The sequence below is a fragment of the Schistocerca gregaria genome, chromosome 2 (assembly GCF_023897955.1).
Source record: "Schistocerca gregaria isolate iqSchGreg1 chromosome 2, iqSchGreg1.2, whole genome shotgun sequence".
Classification (NCBI taxonomy): domain Eukaryota; kingdom Metazoa; phylum Arthropoda; class Insecta; order Orthoptera; family Acrididae; genus Schistocerca; species Schistocerca gregaria.
Window position 1 is genome coordinate 571,687,840 of NC_064921.1, and position 18,714 is coordinate 571,706,553.

General features: G+C 42.5%; 2 protein-coding genes across 6 annotated transcripts in view; one reads left to right on the plus strand and one right to left on the minus strand.

The window, feature by feature from the left end:
• Positions 1 to 18,296, plus strand: part of LOC126332988 (E3 ubiquitin-protein ligase SIAH1B-like) — a 456,241-nt gene extending 437,945 nt beyond the window's left edge. For 4 of the 5 annotated variants that reach the window (XM_049996701.1, XM_049996704.1, XM_049996702.1 and 1 more), the window contains one exon: positions 16,737 to 18,296. In XM_049996701.1, coding sequence (XP_049852658.1) covers positions 16,757 to 17,890 — 1,134 coding nt within the window. In that variant the 5' untranslated portion in view covers positions 16,737 to 16,756 and the 3' untranslated portion in view covers positions 17,891 to 18,296. Of the gene's footprint in view, positions 1 to 2,803; positions 2,918 to 16,736 lie in introns of those variants that run through there. The other variant, XM_049996698.1, reaches the window with a different exon arrangement.
• Positions 1 to 18,714, minus strand: part of LOC126333043 (neuromodulin) — a 663,909-nt gene that overhangs the window by 543,079 nt on the left and 102,116 nt on the right. The gene's annotated exons all lie outside the window — the stretch shown is intronic.

Genomic DNA, 18,714 nt, shown 5'->3' on the forward strand with positions numbered 1-18,714 from the left:
ACAGGGAAAGCGGAGAAACATCACCCAGTAAGTCACAACTCGGACGAAAGTGTGTGTTGAGTGATTGTGACAGACGGTCATTGCAGAGTATATAACGCCGGAAATGCATATCCTACTATTTCCAACTATTGTACTATAAATTTTTTTCTTTATTTTGTTATCTGAAGATAGGACATTTCTGTGTCTTTATATATTGAAATAGTTTTACTATATATTGGTTTGTTTTGCAAATATTATTTGTATTTTTACGCTCGGTCTGGCCTAGGGAAAACTATGGTATCGAACGATTACATCGATAGGTCGTGTGGAGAAACAAAGTGTTTGGGATCTTTGGTAGTGTTACCTCTGCCGCATGGAGCGCGGGCAGAAGGAGTCTGGCTGGAGTAGGACGGTGGAGCAGGTGTGTTGTGTGATGCTCCTGCGAATTGCCGCGCTTTCAGGGTTTAGCAGCATGTAATTGCGCTCGACTTGCTATGATAGTTTCTGACACGGTGTCGTGGACGGGTAGCATCAGCTCGCGCACATCAGGAGCCCGTTTCGGCTGGTGACCATGTCGAGAACAGGGTGTGCCAACATCCAGTTTCTGCAACAGCGACGGCCGACAATGAGTGACTGTCGCCACCTCCTCGATCGACGACTTCAAACCTTCAATCAACCAACAAGGAAGACTGGAAGGACGTAAAGTTTTAGAATTGTATGGCAGACCTCAGATTTTCAAACTGTTCAATTTGTCTCACAAAATTACAGCAATGTAGCATGAACCTTTGTTGCTCATTGTCCCAATTGCATTACCAAGCAGGGTCACTTCCTTTTCCGGAATGAACCAGAGTTTCGTTGAAATTCAAGGGCCAACATTAAAGTAATATCATTCCATTTCACTGCTTTAATTTTAAAGTTCAGTTAAAGTATTCTGAGCTGGCTACAATATCTAGATTACACAAGCACAAATTAAAAGTGTGAGTTTTGTTAACAAATTTTATCTTACCTGTGACTGCAGCTCAGCTTCTTATGTACTAAATTTTACTATTGTTAATTGTTCAGAATCATTTAATTCAAGTTCAAAGTTAAATCTCTTATTTGTAAATTGCGTAGATTCAAGTAGCTTTTGAAATGATTGTTGAGGTAGCCCAAGACTAACCTTATTTTATTGAATTTTGTTGTGCTTCAGAAAAAAGTTCACTATTAATTTCAGTCACTAAATTAACTTTAAATATTCCAGTTTTATTAATTCTTTTGCTAAATGAAGTCAAATTGTAGCGAAAGTTATTACTTCCGACAAACATTCAGTTTTCACACAACACGTGTCAACCTTCAGTTGCCACGCTTTTAGTGATAATTATATGTGCATTAATCTTTCATTTTCAGTTGTTATAGTAGTTGTCCATAGGACTGGCGACCGTAATTTTCCCCAAATCTAAAATATCTAATTAACGCCAATTAATTGTTAATGTAACGACCGCACATTTACTTTCTTTATTAATTTTACCCTTTTCTCAAAATTAATTTCCACCAATTTTGTTTGCATATTTCCTTTCATTTAGATGTAACCCTTTCCTCCCTCTTTACCGACAAATTAAATTCGGTGACGATTGCTTTTCCCAAATTTCCATTAGGTACACGCAGTTTAATTTTTCACTCTCATTAAGATCGATAAGTGAGGGGGGAAGGATACAATTTGAAGCACTTCAGAACCGAATGTTGCACTCTAAAACCATGTCACCACAAAAACTGCATAAAGGGAGCGCCTTACGCAGGGAAATGCAGAGCGACCTGGAATTCCAAAACCACTAATCAGTGATGCAAATGCCGGCAAAACGTGGTGCCGAAGCCATACAACCTCTACTTTGAAGCAATGGAAGAATATCATTTGGTCGGATGACCATCCCAAGAGTGAAACACGGTGAGGGTTCGGTGGTGATTTTGGCAGCCATATCGTCGAATTTCTTGGGCCTCAAGCTTACTCTCAAAGGTAGCATTACTGCCAAGGATTATGTGACCATTTTGGGTCCACACCATGGTACAATTTTTGGTCCCCATTGGTGTTCGAAGACAGGACGCCTGTTCGCACAGCTCGTATCGTGCAGGACTGGCGCTGCGAGCACGAGGATCAAGTGTCTCATCTCCCATGGTGAGTATAGTTTGCAAAGTCCAATATCACTGAGCGTTTGTGATCTAGTTTCAGGGGAAGGGTGCGTGATCTCTGCCACCTCCACCATCGTTTCCTACACTTGCCAGTAGTTTTCAGGAAGAGTGGTATAAGAATCCCTTGCAAACCATGCCGGACCTTAATTACCCATTCCGAGACGATCGGAGGCTGTTTCAGATTCCAACGGTTTTGTTACACCGTATTAGGCATGGTAAAGTGTATTTGGTGCTACTATATTTTTTCACAGCTCTTGTGGAATCCTTTGGAAGACGTGCCTTGTAACTGCGCGCTGTCGTCCCTGTCTTATCGCGTAGAGTAAGTAAACGAGGTATTTGGGGTTACAAATTTATGGAAGCGGTCACGTTGGTACCTATTACATGCAATTAATGGCTTAGTTATTCCATAGCTTTGATGTCGATGTGAGGTTGAGCTGTAACTACCTCACATAAAAACTGAGCTTAGACGTTTAGCAGTTAATGAGAAACAGCTGTTAACGACGGCATTTCTGAAACTCACGTATATGGAGGTTGCGAAGTTATCCGCATCAATGTATCTAGGTAATAAGACGCACGTCGTATATGACGCAGTTACTGCGTGTTAACGGGTTTTTCTGGATAAGGCGGTACGTGCTCCGCGTGCTACGACGTCGTTATTGCAGCTCCAGGCGAGATAAGATACGGCTTTCGGCGCGCGGTCAGTGCCGGCCGAAACCGCAAGGGTGTCACCACACGAACACGAGGGACGTCGCGCAGGGCTGCCGTGTGCACGCACGTAAGTCACTCACAGAGGCCAGAGAGCCTTGCGTGGAGCGAGAATACTCCTAGGACGCAAAACACACCACCGTCTGGCGAAATCTGTTCCGAGGCATTGGAGTATCTAGTTCAAAGCCTTTATTCTGGCGAGCATTGTTGTTGTCAGTCCTATTTCCATTTTTGTGATGGAGTGGTGCTTGTATACTCTGTCGTAGTGTCTCACGAAAAAGATTGAGCTTTCTAATCCATTGCCTGCTGCCCTGGCTTCGCACGCGTAGAAATGCAGCTGCATCAACATTGGTATTCTGCAAGCGTCAGCAGTAGAAGGTACACAGAATCGTTAGAAACATTAAGCTCAACCCACTTGGTGCAGGAACACAGGGGGGGGGGGGGGGTATTCTTCTATATGTGAGAAAGTTTATCTAGTTTTTCGTCCTTTGTGTTGCCTAATTTCTCTGAGTTGTGTGGTAGTTCGCTACCTTGCTCTGCTTGTATGTACAGGAGAAAAGCATTATTTATATCGACGTCTGGGTGTGTACTCGTGGTATGATGATGATAGGATAGGCAAATTTTATTAAACAGTGCGCAATACTACGGAAAAAGGATGATTGCGATTTTAAAGTCCGAACCTCGAGGTTTCTAGAAACGAAGCACAAGCTGGGCGATCTAGCATTCTCGTAAGTCAGCTGCTAATCCAACAAAAGTCCAAATCTGGACGTGGGGATTTGGAACTCGTTACTCCCGAATACTATCTCAGAACCTTACGGACAACGTCACTTCACTCTGTATACCTTAGTAAGTACGCCAGCTGTGCTTACTGTTACTCCTCTTGAAATTCACCTGCATTTTCCAATAACTGATCTAATTACTTTGCAAATGAAGTGCGATGCAGATATTGTCTAATCCTTAATCATAGAGTGAATGTCGTGAAGCATTCGCATGGATGCTGTAATATAAAGGTAGGCCATCAGTTTTGTCTTCGGTGTAGCAAGTGCAAATATGTGGGGTGTGGACACTGACGTGCAGGCTCGGCAATTTGTTTTGTTACGAATACTTGTAAATAAGAGAGGAATCTCCGAATTAAGTTTCACTTCCTCAGGAGGGGTCACCGTCAGTAGAGTCGTGTACACTTTCTACTCTTCCTTCTCCCACTTTCACATATTGCGATCTATCTGAGCCTTACGAATTCTATCCAAAAGTTAGTATTCACACTGACGAGTATTACGCATATCTGTGGTGTTGGAGGTAGTTGCAGCTGCCGATGGACTGTATTTTCTGTGTTGACTAAGAGGTGGGTGTAACAGGTACGCCAGTTTACTTTGTGCGCCTACAGCGCTTTGTGGCAGCGGCTTATCAGAGGCACAGTTCCGGAGCGCCGGCTCCACACTGATAACGCTCACCGATAACGGTCGCTCCGTTTATGAGGCGCCGTTTAACTTCTTTGCTGAGGTGGAAGAAAAAAAAATGGAACACGTCTATCGCAGTTACGATTACTGCCGCGATAAGTCTCCAATACATCCAGGCAAACAGCCACGTCTCTTATGCCTTATTTTTTTGTCCTCCTCAAGTGTTACAAAGCGAATGATACGTATCCGACACCAAGCACTGTACAGGTTGATTCAAAAGATTGCGCACAAATTGAAGAGCAGATAGACAGAGCTGAAATAAAACAACTTTGGAATAGGCACGTATGGCGTTGGAAGTAATCCTGAGCTAGCAAAAGCTTTGGAGTGTCAGGAATGACAAGGACAATCAATGCACGTTGGGGTCTAAATACGTTACACGCACAGGCTGAATAGTGAAGAAGCCTCAGAAATAGAAATACCAATATGTAGTAATGGCCTTTTGGGTGGACAGTTATGCAGATATAAAATAAGAGTAGACAGGTGCACATCAGGTTGTGGCCTTTGTGGCTCTGATCGACATTTTAACTAATGGCTCTGTAAACTGCAAGACCAGGTGTCGGAAGCTACGGAGTTTTCTGATATATTGTCGCTCCAGAATGTGCGCGTTACCAATTGATGAAACCATCATTTGTATTGAGAACTCATCAGCGCAGTGCGCAGCACTGGTGCCTGCTTCTGTCACATACATCACAGTAATGCTGACATGTCAACCGACTCAGCGGGGCAAATGCAAATGACGCAGGGAGCGCTATGTATGCAGTTCATACAGACGAACGCCTACTGGAAGCTGTCGTTATGGTTTACAAATAGATTCAGTGACTCAAATCAAGAAAACTGCAAAGAAGAAAACATTTCACAATGTTTAAGGTTTCGTTTGGAATAATAATGAAGGTCGAACATTCAAATAAGTTAGAAATGGTTTACGATCGGAGTGCTTTTACCATTGTCAGCTATGTGCCCTTTCAGTAACACTTACCACACAGTATTCTGAAAAACTATTATGATAGAGGGTATCAGGCTAAACCTTATTAAACAACAATGTGTGTGTGTGTGTGTGTGTGTGTGTGTGTGTGTGTGTGCGTAAAAGGGCACATAGCTGACCATGGTTAAAGCATTCTGATCGTAAAGTATTTCTAATATATTTAAATGTCCGACCTTAAACTCTCCAACTGCCGAATCTGTGGGGGCCAATGTATTTATTTACCACAGTTAAGATCAGCAAACAGGCAGCATTTAATACCTTTGGACACAGAACTTGGTCCTAAAACTTACTGATAGAATTTTTTCATTATATACAGATTTCCTGTTAATACCGACTGCGAAGAAGAAAACGAAATAATACATTGTTGTGTATACAATTGTTGTATACAATTATATGTAAGAAGAAACAACTATATATGAGAAACAATTTCTCTAATGATTTAAATACCCTGCTGTCGTAGTTAAAGGAGACTACGAGAAAGAAAACGAAACATAACATTTTTATAGCATACTCAGCATTTTTTTTTCTCGCCGTCGGTTTTAACAGAAAACATATATAATGTTGTTCAAAAAATATATAGTCAATGTCGAGAATATCGTGTACAAATTAGAACCAAGAACTTTTTGAGACTTCTGGAAGTACAGATAAAAGTTACTGTGTCAATAAAAATAGGTTCATATGCATGTGAATTTCAATACTTTCCAACTTACGAAACTTATTCAGGTTTTGTATAAATTACTGCTTTCGCACACAAGCATATTAGGTAGTGTGCCAGTGCGACGATGGTTGACTGAGCATGGTACAAATATTAGCTGTCATGAAATAATTTCACGTGTCGTAACTTACAAGGCACACTTGAAGAGTTAGCTTCCATAAAATCGTAGCATTTTCACACGTAGGTCACTTACATGGATGGATAATCAGCTTCATCTAATTCTACTCATGGCTCCCAAAAACAAACAAAATCATATCAGTCTTGATCAGGTTCGGTTTTCATGCGTCGAAGTTATCTATATAGTGTAAGTAGATGTGTACAGATAATGCTTTACGACACCTGATTCGTACATAGGAACAATGAGAGGTTTTTTGTTAAAATTAAAGGGGGGCAGCCCAGTCAAAGTTCATGGTGTAAGTTTCTAACGCCTGTTGTGGGCGAACATGGGAAATTGTGATGGCGAAACAGCTGATTTGAGATCACGGAGGGCGTATAAAGTACTTAACCTAAAAACAACCTTCACATACTTGATGTGAAAGTGCAATCAAACTGTGTTTTTCGAGAAAACCAGTTCGTTTGGAGGGGCAAGTACACATAAATATGTATTAAATAATTCAACACACAGTTCTCATTTTCTGCTTTTCGCGTACCTTTCAGTACTTGTTACTGATATACAGACCATTTCAGATAAGATGTTTCTCTCTGTAAGCTAAAAAATAATAACTGAAATGAATATTTATTTAGCTGTTTTCAGAGAAGTAAACAATGAGGTTTGTTAAACATGTAATTTTCCAAATAGAATATTATTATTTTTAGTATGCCTCGCCAAAAGATCCTTTGCCGAACAATTGATAAACGAAAACACAAACACATAAAAGACGAAAAAGTTACTCACTTAGAGGGAAAGGATGCAAATCTCACTCAGTTTAGAAATTTTGGAAAATAAGAAACAGATGTGCGTGTTCTCGCGTTTATTATTGAACGAACAAACTCAGTTCACTAATTCAAACCTTTTCGATATTACTGCAATCCTAGAAAGAAGAAGAACGTTGGTGTCTTAATTCACATAACAAAAAAATTCATTTCTGTGCGTAGTTCTACCACAATATATGCTTACTCGCGGTTATTGTAAATTCTGTCGTAATGACTTTTGTAAATCTATATGTACTTTTGTCAAAACTTCAACAGAGGTAACTTTTGTAGTTTTAGTCAAGAAGAGCTAGATTAAAAAAGTTATGTCTCGTCTTTCGGATAAATTATGTGCTAGAGTCAACTCAATGCTGAACCAATTAAAATGAAACGAATATGTATTTAATTATTTTCCACAGTGTTAAAAAACATGATTTTTATTTTCAGTCAATACTATTTTTCTGACATGTAGTTGATGTATTTAACCTACTGTTTGTAAATACGTTGAAATTAAATTTCTGTCAATTTTAGTTATGTAGCTAGAGATATTCAAAGTTTTACTGGTGTGTGCAACATGCTATACATAAGTGGCTGTGTTCATATTTTCTAGAGGTGAAATGTTGGTTCAAGTAAGGTCTTCTAAAGAGTGTCCGTTTTCATGAATACACAAGTCAATGCACCTTCTGGACGAACTGATGATGACATTTTAAGTTTCTTGCGTAACAGAGCGACAAGTTTCCTAGATGTGCATTATATGAAGTCATCTGGAGTACTGTTAAATCGGGTTATCATGTGGATCATACCTGGAGACCAAGGTTGAGTTCTTGCACATCATCATGGGCAGAACGAGCTCGGTGACCATTGCACTACATCCATGTGCAGGCCTGTAATGTCTAGACCAGGGATGACCAAGAATTTATCTGGTGCGAACTCTGTATACTGACACACACGCAGACATTTTCACGTACTTTCGCATTCAGGTTGTCATGTTATCGTGACTTATTTAGTTTAATAATCGAAAAAAAGCCTTTTACACACATTTGTTGCTTGAAATATTTCATCACGTTTGCAACATCAGTATGGAGACGTTGGAACTCTACCTGAGGAAAGCAACATAGTCGTCCTGGACTGTTTTAATGTAAAAGAATTTGTCCTTTAAATGGGAATTAAACTGTACATGAATCAGTTCCGTCTGAACATGCACAGGGGTGCTTTCAGTTGAAACGGCAACTGACGGTCGAATAATGGGTGAAAATTCAGAAAAATTGGAATCAGTACCACCAATTTACTCCGTAAATTTAGAACAAAGTGTTCCTTGATGTACATAACGGCGACTGCTGTCTGTTGTAGTTGTCATTTTTTGCTCTTTCATTGTCAACTAAATCTTTAAAATTCTTTCTCCATGGCGTTGTAATGTCACTCCATACCAAACCTTCGGCACTCGTTTTTGCGACTGTATATTTCATAATAGATATTAAGTATTATTATTCTGCTCTTCTGTAATTTGAGATATTTTTAAAGGCTTGTGGTGACGGCTCGCTAGACTGCCCCTTACTGTAAAAATATGAACACATGTGAACTTCTTTTATATCACGAACAAACAGCGAACGATAAATAGCGCTGAAAGCACGATTCTGCCGAACTGAAGAAAGTCGTGTCGACCGAAAAATGTCGCACCGCAGTGCTAAACGAAATATCGTGCTGCACCGAGGACATCCGAGCTGTACCGAGCAAAGCCGAGACAGCCAAAACATCGGCCCATACATCGTGCTCGCGTACAATTTGGCAAACTGTAGCCGACCCTGGTTTATTCTAACCTCTTTCCAGGAGAGTACTGCTCGATAAATCTGACGTGTCGAAGGATCAGTGAAGTGGTGTGGATCGACTACCAAATATTTTTTACAAAAATTTTGCAAAAACAGACATAATGTCTTTTGGGACAACAGCAATCAGTGAAATTATAATGTTACTTAAAAACCGTCTTGATTGCAAATATTTTTATTCATATGACCGGTTTCGGTTCATTCAGAACCATCTTCAGATCTGATACTTCAGTTACAGGAGTAACCCGTCCAAATCCAGCAGATTTCACATGCTACGTCACATGTCGTAGCATGTGAAATCTGCTGGATTTGGACGGGTTACTCCTGTAACTGAAATATCAGATCTGAAGATGGTTCTGAATGAACCGAAACCGGTCATATGAATAAAAATATTTGCAATCAAGACGGTTTTATGTGTTTCCTACCAAAACCTTTCTAATTCAATGCTTTACATAGTTTCAAAAGTTTCCAATAAATAATAATTTTAAAGTGCCACACCAACCAATACTCCACACAGACTATACTCAGTAATCTCAAAACGTAATTGTCCGACTCTGCTGCTCTTCACAGCTTGAAACGCATCCGTCATTTTCTGGCCTATCCGTTTCATGTTAGTCAGTTTCGGCCACAATTTAAGATCAACTCTGCCTTAATTTCGATGGAAGAACAAGAATGTAGCAGAAGTAACTGCGACATAATAAGTAAATAGCAGCCCCATTTTACGCTTTTTTGTAAATGGCGATGCAGGGGCAGTATTAGTTCCACTTAAGCAATGAAAGTTTCCACTATACAGTGGAGTGGGTTTGGTTCGGCATTTGGTCGGTTAATTTTTAAGGAGCTTGGAATGTGGAAGGCCTCTATTTGCCTAGTTGCCGTCTCGGCCCACGCTGTGGGGATTTTTTTTTTTCACGTATGGATTTTGGGCCAACAGCGACTTCCCAAGGGGGGGACTCTCCGCTCACATTGTTTAGATGGCGAATGGAAGGTGCTGTACAGGAACGCATCACCGAGGTCCGCTTGTGTCGCTCATGCTCCAGAATTTCTCGACTGATAAAATTTGGGCAGACATTCCTCGCCTATGCCGCTAGACAGTTGACATGACGGTACCGGGTCTGTTAGTTATGGGCTCCGTGCCCGGCGCCCCGTTTGACCGGCTATTCTGAAATTATCTTAAGAGGGAGAGAACGGGAGCGTGATTTCTTCCTACTCTGTTTGGGGGACAACAAATAACGTGCTCACTGGGCGCTGATATTGCTGGCGCGTATTTGTCTGGAGCATAACTGACGGCAGGGGATTTCGGAAGGAAAATTTCCCTCGGTTTGATAGGCGTACCAACTAGAGACAGGTTGTAACTGGCCGTTATAAATAATCTATGCGCAATCTTTTTTTTTATCACGGGGACGGCAGTAGAAGGGTTAGTCAAAGTTTTTCGGCACTCTGCGGAAGACCGAGGTGAGATTTGGTCGGGCTGCTCTATGGTCAAACGGGGGCAGGCTACTCTGCGGCAAAAGGGGAGAGATACTGACACCCCATGGCCGAACTGCAGAGGTGGGTGCTTCATCTTAGGTGCAGCTCAGGTGGTCGGTAAGCGCTGCTTCTTTTCGGTATTTGGTTTGAAGCGGAAGTTGGAATGATGTAGTTTGAGAAGGGCGTCGATTGTTTCTCAGGTTCTCACAGCGATGTTTGATTTGATTTGATTAGCACCGTTTTAAAGATTACCTCAACTTTTTGGTTGCGTGGGTCTCGAGTGGATTTCACTTTATTGAATTTTTGTGCCACATTGATTATAACAGTGCCAAGTTGGAGACATAAGCACCCTTGCATGGGTGATTAGTATCTACTCTCACTTCATGTCCCATGTAAACATTTCTGCAGTCGGATAAAGTTGATTCTGGCGCGGTTCCTGAAGAGATGATATCTTTTGTTTCGTTTCGCTTGCGGCTCACGTCTAAGTGACTGATTTATCGTGTGATGGGAATAACCTAATTTCTCCATGTATATTTATGGTTACTGGATGTTACATTTACCTTATGTCAGCCGGCCGCGGTGGTCTCGCGGTTCTAGGCGATCAGTCCGGAACCGTGCGATTGCTACGGTCGCAGGTTCGAATCCTGCCTCGGGCATGGATGTGTGTGATGTCCTTAGGTTAGTTAGGTTTAAGTAGTTCTAAGTTCTAGGGGACTAATGACCACAGCAGTTGAGTCCCATAGTGCTCAGAGCCATTTGAACCATTTGAACCTTATGTCACGTTTTTCATGAGTGCGATTGTCAGTGTAAATATATAAGGGCTATTACTGGACTCTCTTTTTCATTGGTTCTGTCGGTAGACAATACCAACCCCTGTGTCAGCAAGATCGGCACCAGTTTATTCATTTACAAGGGCGTGTTTTCCTATACCCGTTGCGCGAACTTTAAATTACTTAACTCAGTAAATAGCGAGGTGTCTGACTGTCGAAAGTTCAGGTGGCATCGGGTGTTAAGCCGGTATTAAAGAACACACATGTCGTATACAAGTCTGCACCAGCGGCCCAGCGCCGTACAAGCCCGAACTGCCGACTCTTTCGTTACCCCTGTTACACGGCACATTTAACGTGTAAGTCTGCACAGGCGCCCAAAGCGCACTAATTTGGAACGACAAGCTTGTTAATGTGGGCTACGTCGTTGAGTGTGAAAGCTGGTCTTTTTCTGAAGCTGTTATTTATTCATATTGAAACATCTGAGACGACTAGTTTCGTTTTTATTAAGCGGTTACTGTTATCTTAGGCAGCTACAATGAATTTGCATTAAGAATATACAGAATTATGGATTAAAATATTCGTTTTATGTAATGCTGGTACAAGCAAGTGATCATCTGTATTTACGTTTCATAGAATTTTAGACTTGGCGGACGCAACTATCTGTGCAGCTTTTGTCGTGGTAGCGTGTGCCGTAGTCGTTATGAGGAGGGCGAAACGAGGACGTAACGACGCGAGTCGGAATTGGATTCTACCCTGACCGGAAAGAAGAGGTGAAGAATTAGAAGCCGGAAGAGCCACAAGAATTTAGCAACTTGGTTCGAAGGGGAGTACCTTGTCGGTAGTACACCTCAAAGTTACAAAACGGCTTTTACAATCCTCACTGGTACTGTCCCACACAACTGCTTTGGTTCTTGTAGCTATTCTCTCTACAGCATCCTACCCGGCGTACTGAAATAACACAAAATATGTAATCAAATCAAATACATGCGGTACTTTCACCAGTTATGGTGATACGTACACATATCGAAAGTAAAATCATATGAATAACTTCGTAAACGATATAAATTCAGAATTAAAAATTTGTAGACATATTATACTACAGTGTATCTAGAAGATCATATAGACACATTTCCTTGCTATATGTTTCAATAAGCACGATTCTTTGTTTCATTCCGTTTCTATAATAACAAGCTTTTCTGGAAGGCAATACGAAAAAGAGAATTTTCGTTTCTTTTATTACGGAAATAATAGAGTATCTTATGCCATGGCCAAAAGAGTCCTTATGGGCTCCCGTATTCCTCAAGTGAAAACAATAATAAGCAGAAAGCCAGTTCGAAATGCTGCGTTCTGCGCAGGCGCGCAGGCCCTAATGCGCGTGAGCTGATAAACTGCAGAGTAGAACGGTTCCTATTTCTTCCCGGCGGATAGACCGTCTTCTAAGGTCCCAGATTCACCTGTCACGCCGCTAGGTGGCAGACCGTCTACACCAGACTAGTAACCGTTAGGTGCGTCTTGTAGTACTGGCTTTAATTCGAAAAGACATGTTGAGGCTCACAGGCGGAAACCTCCATATTCACGAGATGGGGTTCAGTTTCTAAAACTGGTGTGGTTTTTCGGATGAGTTATAAACGGGTATTTGTAATGATAGATTTTGAAAAGAGACTATACTGAAATGCGATGCGTAACAGAACTTGAAGCATTAGCTTGTCCAACCAGTGTAGCCCAGTGAGTAACCTAAAATATTCGCATTCGGTAATAGCGATGCTTGAATCATAGTTTGACAGCTCTGATGTAGGCTCTTCATGATCACCGTGTGTGGTACGTTGGCTCTGTGGTTTGGAGCAACCTTGACGTACCCTGAATAATTGTTTCTAGTTTTCAGCTGCTCATTATTCAACCGAAGGTAATTTATTTACCGTAATTATGTTTCTGATTTTAATTCCTTGTACTCCCTGCCCTGGCAGAAGGAGTCGGAAGAGGCTTTCTACAGGCATGCAGGATTCTCTCTGCTCTCAAACATTAACAGCTTCCATTTTGACAATGTCGATTAATATTTGTGAAACAATAACTGACTCGCCCACAAAAGGCTTTAAAATTACACTGTAATCCAATCTCAATTAAACAGAATGAGTTTACGAGCCTGTGATCACGGGTTTATATTTTCGTTGTTAATTATGACAGAAAAAGTTAAACAAAAAGAAGACTGGGGTGATGTATAATCTTTCTCAAACGTATTGTTAACTTAGTTGAACAACGTGGAACGAATGTTATTTTTATGTACCGTTTGCCGATAGTAAGTAGAGGTTAAAAAAGATTGTAAAGTTCCAGACGATGGATGGATCAAGTTCGATCCCTGGTTAGTCCCGAGATTTTAATCTGGTGCTAATCACTTATTTGACTTCGGGGGATGGTCGTTAACGTAAAATATGCTTAGCTGCACCATCGTATATAAAAAAAGTCAGACGAAGGTAGGAATCTCGGAAATTAGTAAACAGCTTCACCTGTTTGAATATCCTCTTTACTGGACTCACAGCTTGTCAGTCCAATAAAATAAATAAATAAAAAAAATTTAAAAATAAAAAAAAAATCATGCAGCTGAAGCGCTTTTCTAATTTCCAAGATGCATATTCGTAGCTGTTGTTGCCCTGACTAAATAGCCTTTTGCATCTCCAATAGAACCAAGCCTAATAAAGCTCTTTGGTGTTCAAACCAACCTTAAGATCTCAGTCTATGATATCTGCTCCTTTGTCTTCCGGGATCATGCGTTCCATGTTCTTCGCAGTTCAATAGTTGTTTTGTTAGTATTCCTTCCGGTACCCTAACGATCTATCCATTACAACCTCTCTTAGTTTGTTATGGAGTTGGTGCATAAGTCCGTAGCGATTTTCCGTAAGTTTTATAAGCAAAAGTGATACACATAAGAGACACTTTAGTCATTAATTATTCTCTTTCACTATTTACAACACTGTGCCAGCGCTGCGGTAACTTTTCGATTCCGTGACTGTAGAAGCCACCTGGTTCCGAGGCGAAGAACTCGTCGAGCCATATTCGAAGTTCAGCATCATCCGAAAAGGAATTTCCTTCACTGTTTTTCAATAGAGATCGGAAAAGATGAAAATCTGAGAGCGCAAGAGCGGGTGAAAAGGTGGGTGCGGAATGACTTCCCAAGCCAGTTCCTGTATAATGGTTTTTGCCGGTCTAGAAGAATGCGGAAGAGCGTCAGATGGAGTGGCGTCTCTCCACACAGTCTTCTTGGCCGTTGTTCTTGGACTACGTCTTCAAGACGTCGAGTTGTCGACAGTAAAAGTCAGCAATTATGGTTACGCCTCGGGAAAGCAATTCATCGAACACTACACCGTCGTTGTTACACCAGATGCATATAACATCTTTTGTGGATGCGCGCAAGTCTTTCTATGGGTAGTTGCTACATTGTTTGAGTTCAACCATTGCCTTTTTTCCATGTTTTAGCATAAAGTCACCATTTTTCGTTACCAGTAAGGATGCAGGACAGGAATATTCGGCTTTGTTCACGAGGAAATTGATGAGATAGCACAGATGCACATATGGCAACCTACTGATTGGTATGCTTTTAGCGTACAGCATGCGATGTCCATACGCCTGATTTTTGAACCTTCAGTATTGTCACGTGAATTAATGCGTTTAAACGATAGTCATCAAACCCTGAAGGTCTTGCTGAACGTAGAGAGTCACTAAGTCAAAACGATCCTCCTCAAAACGAGAAAACAATTTTCTTGCAGTACTCTTGTCCAATAGCATTACATCTATAAACGGCTAAAATGTTCTGGCTTCCTCCGCTGCTTTCACCCTTCTATTGAAATCAAACTCAAGAATATGTCAGAAATCTTCCGATTTTTCCACTTGGCACCCCATTTTCTAGCGTCCACAGGTCATCTCTTTATCTCCAAATGGCCAAATAACTCAAATAGCAACAGTGAACTACAAATAACAAATGACAAATGACAATCGATAAATAAATCCATAGCAACCGGAATATCAACATGCAAAAACAAAAACGCTACGAAATTATCCATCAGCCTAATAATATCTTAAGTGAATAAGTTTCCAATGCAGCTGTGCTATCTTCATTTCGTAACTGTTCTGCCAGACTACTGTCTTCGTGAGTCTATTAAAATTTCATCTCAAAGGCTTGCATACAAATCTTGCCTTCCTCTAGTTTGTCCACGTCTGTGAGCTGCGTGTCTCAACATATGTAGCTACTGCAAAAGTTAATAATAAATTCCGTCTGCTGTCTTTATACCATTTGTGTGACGATAGACGGAATTTATTATTTTTTCCAGTTATTTCACTTCCTCGTTTTTCTAAGAATAGCCACTACGGCTACAATGAAATTTCATATTTGCTTCTTTCTGCACTTCTTGCCGAGTGTTCTGATATATATCTAACTTACTCTGTATGGTACCTTAAAAGTAATAGCTTACGTATTATTTTGGAACTTTCATAGCCACCCTAAGCCATTTGGGTGAATGTACATCCGCCACGCACCATATTGTGGCTTGTGGAGTATGTAAATAGACGTAGATTCTTTAGTTAAATCTCCGCCTCTTATGGACATGCTGTCCACGAGATTTGATTTATGCATCTTTCCTCCATTTTCTCATCATGTGCGCATGTTTCTTGCTTTCGTATTGTAGAGAACCAGGTAATAATAATTTCACTGGGATTGGATAATTCTGTTGACGTTTCTTCGTGTCTGAGAATTAATTGTGGTTCATAAAACAACAGCTTCTGCAAAAGCTAGGTATTTAGTTTTATATTCTTTCCCTGAACACTTTTCGACACCAATGTGTCGTCTTCAGTGGGTCTCGTATTATTTCTGTAAAAATAAGTTTCGAAGATTTTAACTTTTTTATTTTTTTATTAGAACAAAAAAAATTATGTTGTTAGACGCGTGAAAGATCTCTTGCGCGCGTCGTTTGGTGATGATCGTGTGCTCAGCCGCCACTTTCGCCACGCTTGGCCTCCCACTTCCCTAGACCTCTGTCCGTGTGATTATTGGCTTTGGGGTTGCCTTACGTCGCAAATGTATCGTGATCGACCAACATCTCTAGGGCTGCTGTAAGACAACATCCGACGCCAATGCCTCACCATAACTCCGGACATGCTTTACAGTGCTGTTCAGAAAATTATTCCTCGACTACAGCTATTGTTGAGGAATGATGGTGGATATATTGAGCATTTCCTGTAAAGAACATCATCTTTGCTTTGTCTTACTTTGTTGTGCTAATTATTGCTATTCTGATCAGATGAAGCGCCATCTGTCGGACTTGTCATTCCAAGCATGTGTGTCAGTTTGTACCTTTCTATCTACATTATTCCGTGATTTATTCAATTTTCAAATTTATACTGACTTACTGATCATTTGGTATTATTACAGTTTGCTATATGCTTGGATAAGGTTGTGTGTAGGGGGGGGGGGGGGGCGGTTATTTGGGGAAGGAGACCAGACAGCGAGGTCATCGGTCTCATCGGATTAGGGAAGGACGGGGAAGGAAGTCGGCCGTGCCCTTTGAAAGGAACCATCCCGGCATTTGCCTGGAGCGATGTAGGGAAATCACGGAAAACCTAAATCAGGATGGCCGGACGCGGGATTGAACCGTCGTCCTCCCGTTTGGATAAGGAATAGAAAGAAGAAATTCGTTTGTGGTTTGCAGAAGACGGAGTTTTGAATATCCAAACAGATGCAGGTGTCTTCGAGATAAACCGAGACGTCTTTCTGTTCGACAGGCCAAGACCTACTGGGAACGATGAGTCGGCAGGCGTACCCGGCGGAGGCTGCGGCTCCAGGGACGCCCAGGTACCGGAGGGCCAACCTCGCGGTGCCGGCCGACCGCGCCAACTGGCCGCAGCCTCCGCCGCCGCAGCCGCAGCCCTCCAAGAAATCCGAACTCATTCTGGCGGCCATCTCGGCGGCGAGCATGAAGATCAGCCAGAAGCGCGTCCACCCCGCCGCCCCGCAGGTGGAGCGCCAGCAGCTGCAGGGGAAGGCGGCGGCGCCCGCCGACGTGCGCGTCAGCGAGGAGGAGGTGCTGTCGGTGCTGGAGTGCCCCGTGTGCTTCGAGTACATGGAGGCGCCCATCTACATGTGCGCCAACGGGCACAACGTGTGCGCCGTGTGCCTGCCGCGCTGCCGCGGCGCCTGCCCCTCGTGCCGCGGGGCGCTGACGGCGTCGGCGGCGCGCAACCTGGCGCTGGAGCGGCTCGCCGCCTCCGCCGCCGGTAGCCCCTGCCGCAACGCCTTCGCGGGCTGCCCCGAGCGCCGCCTCAAAGCGTCGGCGCGCGCGGCGCACGAGTCCTGCTGCCCTTACGAGCCGCTGCCCTGCGCCCTCGGTTGCGGCTGGCGCGGCGCCAACACCTCGCAGCAGCTGCGCGCGCACGTGCTGGCCGCGCACGCGCGCAGCGCCACCACCGTCCCCGACAGCGACGACTCCGGGCGCCCCCTAAGCGCCGTCCAGCTGGGCATCTCCCAGGCGGGCTGCTTCCGCAGCGGCGACCACGTCTTCTTCGCCTTCGAGCACACGTTCGCCTACGTGAAGCGCTTCAGCGTGGAGGAGCGCCGCCTGTCACTGGCCGTGCGCTTCTTCGGCGCCGCCGACGCCGCCTGCCGGTTCCGGTACGAGCTGTGCCTGCAGAAGGGGCGCGACGGCGACGACTACGAGTGCACCAGCTTCTCGCGGGCGGTGCACCACTGGTCCCACGACCTGTCCACTGTCATGGAGATGAAGAGGTGCATCGTTGTCGACTTCGAGACTCTGGTCTCTTTCGGCAAGGGAACTAGGACCTTTAAAATAGTGAAAATTCCGGAGAGATGTCACGTGGCAGAAGAACGGGGTGTGTACCGTACGGAACTTGAGCCGAAGACCAAGGTTAACACACCATAATTTCAAGTCTGTAGGTCAAACACTCAGTCTTTTTCCAATTAAAGTTCTCAAGGTACGTTCAATAGAAAAAAAGTAAGATGTTGTGATACACAGTGAGTCAAAATGTCTTTAACGGTTCATAGAAACCATTATTTTATTTACTAAACGATTTAAATAATTCAATTTGTTTGCCTACAAATCGACAGAAGAATATATAAACATTCACAACAAACTTCAGTGAAATAGTATTTAGTTAACAATAATCAATGAATCTACTGCACGTGTTTCACCGATGGTATGAATACGAATACAATGTTCATTTTCTCGATTAGTCGACACGTCATTAAGGTTAAATTAACTAAAGCTCATTAAGTTGTTTGTTTTTGGCGAGAGAAGTTGTATACCAAATAAAAAGATCGCTGGGGTCTTTGTATTGTGTCTTACCAAACCTTGCATTCTGCAGAAACTAGCTGATGCATATTCTAAGCGAACTACTTCTGAACTCTTAGTTGTTTAACGTTTGCTGTACATGTATAGTTGCGTTAACAATACAGAGTGAATCATATAAAACGTTTAGACCCTCTATATTTTGTGAACAGCCCAAGATAACGGAATGAGTTTTTCGGAAAATGCTAGTAGGCGGAGGAAAACGCAGTTTTGCAGAATGGTTTTTGTTGCGGTTAATACTCTTTTCGAACTCTTATTAGCCGAGATACATTTTTCAAAATAAAATTTTATGCTTTTTTTAACTTCGGAATGCCATTAATGAGGTAATTTGCCCCCCTGCCTCACCAAAAAATCTGTGGTAGCTTCACATTTTCGTCTGATACGTGCGTCTCTTCCTA